The sequence below is a fragment of the Trematomus bernacchii genome, unplaced genomic scaffold (genome assembly GCF_902827165.1).
Source record: "Trematomus bernacchii unplaced genomic scaffold, fTreBer1.1, whole genome shotgun sequence".
In the NCBI taxonomy this organism is placed as follows: domain Eukaryota; kingdom Metazoa; phylum Chordata; class Actinopteri; order Perciformes; family Nototheniidae; genus Trematomus; species Trematomus bernacchii.
Genome location: NW_022987610.1, coordinates 162,325 through 173,311, shown reverse-complemented (window position 1 = coordinate 173,311; position 10,987 = coordinate 162,325). Strand labels below are relative to the sequence as shown.

General features: G+C 44.3%; 1 protein-coding gene across 1 annotated transcript; it reads right to left on the bottom strand.

The window, feature by feature from the left end:
- Window positions 1–1,385: 1,385 nt before the first annotated feature.
- Window positions 1,386–10,923, bottom strand: galm (galactose mutarotase). The gene is given in 10 exon segments (XM_034131981.1): window positions 1,386–1,761; window positions 2,656–2,727; window positions 2,729–2,828; window positions 2,918–3,068; window positions 5,612–5,693; window positions 7,152–7,244; window positions 7,574–7,687; window positions 9,493–9,647; window positions 10,335–10,527; window positions 10,845–10,923. Coding segments are annotated over 9 exon segments (1,032 nt in total). The 5' UTR covers window positions 10,522–10,527; window positions 10,845–10,923; the 3' UTR covers window positions 1,386–1,683.
- Between the last annotated feature and the right edge of the window lie 64 nt (window positions 10,924–10,987).

The window sequence follows — 10,987 nt, the reverse complement described above, 5'->3', positions numbered from 1 at the left end:
TCGCGCATTGTTTCTGATACAGAAACGTCTCATTCTGGGGATGATAGGTTAGGTGGGGGGGACGTTGCCAGGAGTTTAACGTAAAGCCAGCCCACATTTTTAGTAATGTCATCATGACCGCAGCAAATCTGGATCAGCTCCGTTGTCCAGCCACAACATTCCACCGTTTTTAGAGATACGAGTAAGGAGGAAAAGAGAGAGGGTTGTATTTTCTGACACTTTGTGAGTCTCCTTACACACCGGGGACACATATTGATGTATAAATGACATCAAAAAGTGCATTTTGCATGACAGGTGAGCTTTAAGATGTGGGCCTAACTTAAATGGGTGAATAACATAACGTTTTTCGAAATAAGAGATGCTGTGAGTCCCTTGCAATAAGTAAAAATAACTTGACATTGACACCCTGCCGTGTCTATCCTTTTTCCATTCCAGTTTAGATTCAACCACGCCCACTTCCGCATGACCTAAGTATCCACAAAGCATCAGAGCGTTTTCCTCCCGCCAAATATGAACTAAACAGCTACAGAGGCTTCATAGAGCATCTTATTTTATAAAATAGAGTAATGAAAATTGTGCTTTTTAAATATGACTGACAATCACAGTTTTGCAGAGCTGAGGTAATGTTCATTCATATTTAAAAATATAATGGATTGTGCATACAGATCACATGATTCATGCACAGCGAGGCTCTTTCTCTTACTGTCCGCCTAAAAGCAGTGTGAGCACTGTGAATCAATAATCCTGTATCATTTAAGAATGTGATACACTGAGGAGCAGATGGTGGCAATGTTGGCACTGTCAGGACAATAAAAGAAAGAACACTATTTAAGAGAAAGGTCAAAATCAAAGTTGCAAAAGCATGAAATCTATCCCTTATAAAAGGGAAAACAAAATTCAAAATGTCAAAATCTTTCTACTTAAAACTGATATGGTAACACGCTAGAAATAATGTTTAAATTCCAAACTACATTTGTGCTGAATTTGGAGTAATAACTACACAGTGTCCTTGGAGCAGTAAAGTGCGGGAGGTGCAGCGGGGGTCAGCGGCAGGGTCTCTCTGCTCCCTGGTTGGATCAGCTCTGTGGCAGTGAGGCTCACACCGACCATTACATTTTATTTAAGCCTCTTGGATAGATTACGTATGTTGCCATAGCTACACAGCATGTCTCTCTCAGTGTAAGATGTCCTCTCACCCAAACCCGCCTCCTCACTTGATGTTATAGGAATAGCTCAGCCTGTGGAGGATGTTGAACACAGGTAATGCTCCTAACAGAAATGATGGCCCTCTAATTATTAATACTGGACCACAATATATCCATAGACAGGGACCAATCTGTTGCTATAAAGAACAAATTACAACCAATAGTAACAACAACAGCAGCTTGGTTGAGAAGGCTCTTTATGTATTCTTTGTTCAAAGTAATAATTGTATGGCACAGGATGATAAATCATTATAACTAACAGAGTATAGTCAGAGTCCCTCTCTGCATCACAGCCCGCTGCACTGAAATCATCCACATTCAAAACATCTGCATGAAATGACACAGTTACACAGAGGGGAAGTGAGAAAGGCACCGTCTGATGAACACTATGCTTCCTGATCATACTGCAAACAATTATATGTACAATCAACAATTGGACGTCCTTCTCTAGATTTCTTCTTGTCTGTCCTGCTGGAGGTCACACAGTGGTGAAGGTGAAGCGAGTCACATGATGGTAGTCCTCACCGGGACACAGGAGACAGGAAGGAAAGGGAGCCTTAAGAGAGACACACACACACACACAACATTATACAACATTATGATTCTGTGGAAACCAAGGTTACGATCTATTCGGTCTGTTCCACCTGTACCACCTGTACCACCTGTACCACCTGTACCACCTGTTCCACCTGTTCCACCTGTACCACCTGTACCACCTGTTCCACCTGTTCCACCTGTACCACCTGTACCACCTGTACCACCTGTACCACCTGTACCACCTGTTCCACCTGTACCACCTGTACCACCTGTACCACCTGTACCACCTGTACCACCTGTTCCACCTGTACCACCTGTACCACCTGTACCACCTGTTCCACCTGTACCACCTGTACCACCTGTACCACCTGTACCACCTGTACCACCTGTACCACCTGTTCCACCTGTACCACCTGTACCACCTGTACCACCTGTACCACCTGTTCCACCTGTTCCACAGCACCCCTAACACAGTAGCCTTTATAACGGATAAAACAAGATGAAACCGATACAACAGGACCCTCTCAGTAACATGCAGTGTGTTTGGACGAGGACCCTCTCAGTAACATGCAGTGTGTTTGGACGAGGACCCTCTCAGTAACATGCAGTGTGTTTGGACGAGGACCCTCTCAGTAACATGCAGTGTGTTTGGATGAGGACCCTCTCAGTAACATGCAGTGTGTTTGGATGAGGACCCTCTCAGTAACATGCAGTGTGTTTGGACGAGGACCCTCTCAGTAACATGCAGTGTGTTTGGATGAGGACCCTCTCAGTAACATGCAGTGTGTTTGGACGAGGACCCTCTCAGTAACATGCAGTGTGTTTGGATGAGGACCCTCTCAGTAACATGCAGTGTGTTTGGACGAGGACCCTCTCAGTAACATGCAGTGTGTTTGGATGAGGACCCTCTCACCTGGTTCACGGCATCAGGCCAGTTCTGCGTCTCCAGGCAGAAGGAGCTGTGCTTCCTGTACATCACCCCCCCCCTTTCCTGTCAGACCATCCAGGAAATTGGCAGTGTAGAACTGGACTCCAGGTTGGCTTGTAGAAACCTCTAGGACCCGCCCACTAGCTGGGTGACACACTCTGAGATGAAGAAAGAAGTATTCCTGCTAGACTTCACTAAAGACAAATGTGTGTGTGTAGTGTGTGTCAATGTGTCTTCTGCAGCAAACCTGGCAGCACCTCTCTCTGTCCAGCTGTCTCCAGGGAACGACAGGCAGAAGTTATGGTCAAACCCAGGACCCGGAACTTCCTTTAGCCGAGGGCCAATCAGAACAGGCGTGGTAAGGTCAAAGGGTGTGCCTTTCACCCGGCGGATCTCTCCTGCAGATAGAGGACATATGGTTAGAGAGTGTGTATCGCTGGAGAAAAGCCGACAGGACCCTTCTGTTCTCTGAAAGGAAGCAACCTCAGCAACATCACAGGACTCATTGGTTATTCAGGTAGTGTTTCTTAGCCAAAGAGCCTTGTGTTACGTCCAAACTGGAACATACAGTAGACCAGGGGTATCCAAACTACGGCCCGGGGGCCAAATGCGGCCCGGTGGCCATTTTTAATCGGCCCTCAGCAAATTCAAAAAGTATAATGACTTAAGTATAATAAACTGCTGCTTGTCTTATATTGTGCTTCTTAAATATGTTCAAATATATTACACAGTATTCATGTGTTAATAAGCCCAATTTTCAAATAAATTCAGTCAATTAAAGTTGAAAACATGTTCCAACAAATCTAAGTTGATAAGAAAAAAGCCCAATAACTTATTTTCACAACAACCTTGAAATATACCCTTCATATTTCCTCTTATTATCAGCAATCTGAAGCTTCTGTTTTAAGGAATGAGCTGCTAACAAAATAAATGAAACCCTCTGGAGAGCTGTGATGTCGGCAGTTTTTTTCTTAAAGCATTTTCAAGTACCTCTATCAAGAATAATTTACCTACATTGGATTGATTTTTCCAACTTATAACTGAACTTATGAGGTAATAAACCTCTAGTGAGTGGCCCTCGGTAAAAAGTTTGGACACCCATGCAGTAGACTGTATTGCGCCCAAGAAAGTTGACATACCATTTAATTGTTAACCCTGCTGTCACACAGCCCCCAGCTGGGACGAGGGTTCACACACAGCCAGCCACACACACACCCTCCTGCTGCCGCAGCGGAGCATCAGGATGTTATCATCCCTGTGAGACTGTGTACTGGTTCTGACGGACAGCCTCCTTAACTTCACTGCCACAGACCTTCAGTGGGCAGCTTACCTCATTGATTTGTAAAAGAATACACTGAATGACACCAGGCCATTATCAGATTGATACTGCTTAAGAGAAGCTCCCTTTTTGGGTGGGAAAAAGAAAACTCTCTCATCCTCACACTATCCTCCTGCTTATCTGCAGAGAGCACAGAGAAAGTAGGCAGGCTTACTACTTTACCTCTGCATGGCACAGAATTGCTTCCATATTTTTAAATGTGATTCTTATTCAGCCCTGGAGGTGGATTTCCATTCTAACACAGATTCTGTGATAAATATAAACAGTCATTAGCTCCTCTGTCTCCAAGGGAAACCAGAGCTAGTTGCAGGGGAATGAGAACGTGTGTCTGACAGAGCATGAAGGAACACCCTCCAACACAAAAGAACAAGTGATTCCACACTGCTGTACTAGCAGTGGCAAAAACACTGTAATTAGTTGATACTGTGCAGAGCACAGGGTGATGGTTGAACATGAATACAGGGTATACGGACTGAGTTAAGGAGAATAGGACAAGGGATGGTTGTTAGAGGAGAAAGTAAAGATGGAGAGGAAGCAAAGTCAGTCAAAGTGTTTCCTCTGCCAGCTTAGTTGCAGCGTTTTGTGTCACTAACTGAGCTGTTGCTCCACCACAGTTTGCTCTTGGTGACGGCCGGCAAATAGTTGGTGCTCGAGTTGAACCAACTTTAGAGCCACAGCTGGCACTGCTGCAGTGGACACACATAACCTGGTTTGCCACCGGGCACCATCTCCAAATGGACCTTGGAAGTGCCTCGGTGGAAAAGGGGAAAGTGATAGTTGTGGCTGCAGTTGTTGGAACACAGCAGAGCAGGGCCAGCCCCATGCAGCGCCTCAGGGACTGATGAAGGGACCCCATTGGTCGCTCGAGTTTAATGTTCACACATTGGCCGCTGCTCTTCAAAAACAAAAGACGTGAACAATCCTCTGTGGGACTTCAGGTATCCATGATACTTCAAAAACTAGCATTAATGGAACCACTATAAACACATGATGAAAGAGTCTTAGAGACTAATGAACACACTGAGACAACTGCCCACAGTCCAGCCATAGAGGACACTTCTTCAGACCATGTGTCTTCATCTACATGTTAACACAGACTGATTGTATTTTATTAAATGTATAATTGATATGATTAAACTTTTTGATATAACATCTTCGTCTATAAAGCTCGGATGCAAGATGTTACAGATTGTTTAGCGCCATCTGCCCTTTTTATTGGCTAGTTCCACCGAGCTGTAGTTTGCAGAAGTTAAAGAGCCCAATGACAGATACACATAAATAATGAAACTGCAAAAATGTCACTAATCTTTACTTAAATAACAAAAACTCACAAAGTCTATTTCCTCTTATTTAATAATAAAACATATGGGCATAGTAGACTTTTCTTTTTGTTTAGGGGGAATCATTTTGTTATTTTTGTTCAAAACATGAACTTATTGTGGTAGTTAAGAGCATTGTAGATAATGTATTATATTACATTACATTAATTATACGTACTTATACATGGTGCATTCAACTGCTGTGAAGTTATTACATAAATCACACTTCATCTAAATAAATGACTTAGTCATCACAGAGGTCCTTCAGTGTTCAATCCTTTACCAGTTGGAATCGATGAGTCATCCACAGGAAGGTAGGACTGAGCACTGATGGACACCTGATGGTCGTAGATATCTGCTGCAGCCTGCACACGCACACGCACGCACGCACGCACACGCACACACACACACACACACACACACACACACACACCACACACACCACACACACACACACACACACCACACACCACACACACACACACACACCCACACACACACACACCCACACACACACCACACACACCACACACACACACACACACACCACACACCACCACAACAACCACACACACACAACAACACACACACACACACACACAAACAAACAACACACACACACACACACCACACCACACCACACACAACACACAACACACACACACACACACACACACACCACACACACACACACACACACCACCACACAACACACACCACACACACACACTCACACACACACACAACACACACACACACACCACACACACACACACACACACACTCCACCACACACCACACACCACACACACACACACACACACACACACACACACACACACACACATCTCTTTTTCTTTTTTTATTTATTTTTAAATCAATATTCATTTTTAACATTTAGACATTTGTTGCAATATGACATTCTGACGAACAGGTCAGAAAACAAAGTCTCAGATGCACATGTTTACTTCGATTTACGTTATATAAATATTTAATTTGTTTTATTCTAATATGGTGCAAGTGTCACAAAACCTAATTCCTGCCTGGGACTAATGAAGTATTTTTGATTGATTCCTTGGTTTGGGTTTAAACTAAGTGCTGATCCTCTTTTGCAGGGATTGATGAAGTTATACACAAATTGAAAGTTATAATATATCAAGAATAGTTTGGATAGAGGAGTTCTTACTTGAATATATAAAAGTGTAGTTTACTTCTCTTTAAAGGTCAAATGTTAATGTAGTTCCTGTGTGTGTGTGTGTCAACATATGACCTTGTGTGTTGTTTGTTCTCAGGTTTCTCTTTCTCAGCAGATCTGGATCTGAACCACCTACTGACCTCATCTCTCCCAGCCTACCTCCTTTACGGCTGCCTTCCTCTAGCTTCACTTTCCTCATTCTAACATGTTGGGGAAATATTTTCCAAGGCCCTTAACTTTGACCCAGTTTATCAGTTTGTATTGCCCTCGCTGAGCACAGCTGCCCTCTCAGTGTTTTGTCTCCCTATTCCTGCCTGCTAGCGTCAGCTGGTTCTATCTTGTTATGCACAATGTTGATTCTTCTCTCAGAACTAGCTAAATACATAGGTCTGGGGTAGAGATCTTCAGAATCGTTTGGCATCTACTGTGTCAACTCGTGGCACTTGTGAATTCTCCGGCCGAAGCTCCAAATAAGCCATCAGTGTTTGCCATCAAAGTTCCTGCTCTCCTCGTGTCTCTCTGAGTTTCGTCTCCTTTGCTTCAGAAGTTTCCATCACATAACAGATGATCAGAATGATGATGACTGATAGTGTATGTGGGATGACATTCAGCTGATCATGCGTCTCACCTGTCCCGCCAGGTTGAAGTATGAGTGGTTGGTGAGGTTGATGGGGGTGGTCTTTGTAGAGCGGGCTTGGTATTCAGCAGTTAGAGTTTCCCCCTGAACACACAACACAAACCTTACTCAGCTTGCCTCTTCAAAACACTGGTTCACAATTCAAACCAATTTCATGTGTGGGTTAAAACATATCTTTTAAATATAAAGTCTAACAAGTTTTCTTTTTTAATTAGTGGAACTAAATACAAATGTAAGATGGTTTCTGCTATGTCTAAGATAAATGTATTGAGGAAATTAGAGGTCTTCCTCCTACTTTTATAAACAAATACTATCATTCCTCCACATCCTGTTCCTCCAAAGTTGTTTGCACACTGTGTTGAAAAATAGAGAAGTGTTGGGGATGCAGGGGGGGGGGGGTCAGATGTGCTCACCTGCAGTGTGTAGGAGACAGAGACCTGCACCTCTCCAGGATAACCCTGGTCCCCATCTGGACTGGTAAGACTCAGCTGTACTCCGCCTTCCACTGCTGTAGCCAGCCAGATCGCCTGAAGAGATATGTACAGACACATACAGCATTATGAAGGGAAGTTATTATTATTACATGGCCCAATCCAAAGCACCTTACATACATACACTCAATACCGTGGACATGCCTACAGGAACAATTTGGGGTTCAGTGTCATGGAAACGCGCCATTATGGCGCGTTTCCACTGCAGCACGGAGCTCGCTTTAAGCGTGCCGAGCCGTGCGATGCCCGTCTTTGGTTGCGTTTCCACTTGGCCTAGTACCGGCTAGCGGGTCCTAATTCACAGTTTTTCTGGCCCCATAAAATTGTGGTTCTAGGGCCAGGAACAACCAGGCTGAGTCGGGCTGAGTTTGCTAAAGAGAATCGCTGGCAAGGGGGCTACAACTACAACAAGATGAACATATTTGACCGTGATTTAATTGTAACACACGTTTCAAAATGATGCCGAAGTAACAACATACTGATACCGGTTAGTAAAAACCATGAATTAATGCTTTGACAAGTCTGCAGACAGACGGCAGGCGAAAAACCTTTTAAAATGCGCGTTGTCTAAATGGAGATCGGCTAAGCTAACGCAGTATATGCTCCGACCGTCCACACTCACAACAACGGCCTATACAGACATAAATAAAGCAGCGACTGTATTCACCATGACACAGACAGTCTGTGGTTTGTACTTGTTTAACTTTTGTCGAGTTTCTGAACAGATATGAGGAGCTGTGAGCTCTGAGGGCTAACAGCTAACGGCTGTGTTGTTTTTCTGGGGTTCTCATTGAAGATGACGTCACGGCTCCGCCTACACTGCGTTACTATAGTTACTACCCCAGTTCCTAAACTGTAATGGAAATGCGCCATCGCATTTCCACTACACGGCCTCGCTCGGCCTCGCTCGGTATGGCTAGGCCTTGTTAGGACTGGCTCACTTTATGGCGCATTTCCATTACAGGCCCTAGAACCACAATTTTATGGGGCCAGAAAAACTGTGAATTAGGACCCGCTAGCCGGTACTAGGCCAAGTGGAAACGCAACCAAAAACGGGGCCCGCACGGCTAGGCACGCTTAAAGCGAGCTCCGCGCTGCAGTGGAAACGCGCCAAAAAAAGTGAGCCAGTCCTAAAGAGGCCTAGCCATACCGAGCGAGGCCGTGTAGTGGAAATGCGCTAAGTACACTTGGACATGTTGACTGCAGAGGCTGATTTGCAAGCTACAGCCGGATCAAGGGATACAAACACCTGTAAAATTGAATACGACACTAATCTGTGTGTAACTCAACTTTCACTTAAGTGGATGTACGTGTAACTTTAGTTCAGTCATTTAGTTTTGTAGTAATATGAGGCATAAGAATGTATACACTCAACACACTCACAGAACATTGTGCGTTCCTCTGTTTCCCTGATAAAGCCAAAGTAGCCCCAGCAGCTGCATGGACCCCCCCTCATGTGTGCTCTCAGATGCTGATGGGGACACTGTCCTCTTCTGTCTGGTGTGCAGCTTGGCACCTTTGATGTGCACCGAATCCCCGGAGGTATAATTACAGCCTAACAGCGCTGTAAGCATACCTGACTAATAAAATGAATAAATGACTATATGGCTCAGTCTGAAGTTATAGGGAGCACATTTGTTCCACATGGATTAATGAACATTTATCCTGATAATAGATGAGACCCAGCAGAATGTCTGTGACGCTCATTTCACAGTTAGAAAGCAACATTTAGTGAGCAGTGTTCTCAGTAATAACATGTCATATTACAGTACAGCAAAAACAGATGAGTATTATCAAGAAATGCCCTGTCTGCACGGATGCTCATCCACTTCCTGTCTTACCTTATTGAAGCCTCGCAGCCCTCCATGCAGTGCATTGGGTCCATTATTGATATCTAGTCGGTACTCTTTCCCCTCCACCACAAAGTGCCCCCGTGCGATCCTGTTGGCCACGCGGCCCACCGTAGCTCCAAGGTAGCGCTGATCTGACAGATAACCTGAGACACAACAGAGATCCTCAGCCTCACCACAGACATGCTCCTCTGAGCTCCACCTAGAAACATCACCCATTGCTGCTCTATCACATGCAAATTCAAATAGCATAATATAAAACACAATGTTCATGAGCATGTTTTTAGTCATATTTAAAACAACAAAACATTCAATGTTACTTATCTCAGCTCAAACTCCACCACTAAAAAAACCTTTTCCCATGAATGATCTACACCCTGCTGGCCCCTCTATAATCAGTGTAGCTCTCCCACAGGTTTCACATAAAACATTTAGCCCATCTTTTCGTCCCACAATGACCCCATGTTAACACCATTCACATTAGGTAACATATGTATTATCGTATGCACAAATAAAAACAAGTTTCCCTTCATTATGTACATCTTAATTTTCCTCCACTGTGAATGCTCTTTACAAGGAAACACAAGGTATAAGAGATAAATACAACTAGGCTAAATGTTCATCGTTTTTAGCCCACAACATTATTGACCAGAATGTGATTGAATTGAATGTGATCATCAAAACAAATGACGTGCAAAGAATAAATACATTGGAGAAACAACCTAAGCCTGAAATACCTCTTAACAGCACCAATATTAATGTAAACGTTTTATATTTCAATCTCCACCAGGGACCTGACTCAGTGGACTCAGCCTCTGGAAGGTTCCCCTTACCTTCCAGGTGATCGAAGCCCAGCACCACGTCCTCCATGTGGCCCTCCCTCCCTCTGCAGCACACAGACCTGAGGATGGCCCCCAGGCTGAGGACCTCCACCCGCACCTGGGCCGACTGCAGCACCCACAGGTCCACGGGGCCCCGGCCCCCCACCTCCCCCCACTGCTGCACACTCACATCAGTCATGGTGGGCTTCAAAGACACACACACGGCTTATATAGCACATTTCAACAAAAGTCAATTGAAAGATCTTAGTAAAACATTAAGCATTAACAGAAAATTATAAAACAACATTTGAATAGAATAATATTAATATAAAACATGGTAATGTAGAATATGACACACACACACACACACACACACACACACACACACACACACACACACACACACACACACACACACACACACACACACACACACACACACACACACACCACACACACACACACACACACACACACACACACACACACACACACACACACACACACACACACACCGCTCACCTGTCCTCTCTTTATAAAGTCTCCCCGGTCATGAAGAGACTTCGGACCGGACTTGTTTACATCCGGCTTCTCCTTCTTCTTCTCCTGCTCTAATAGCGGCAGTAAACGCATGGTTTGAGGGGCATTAGCACCACCTACTAAAC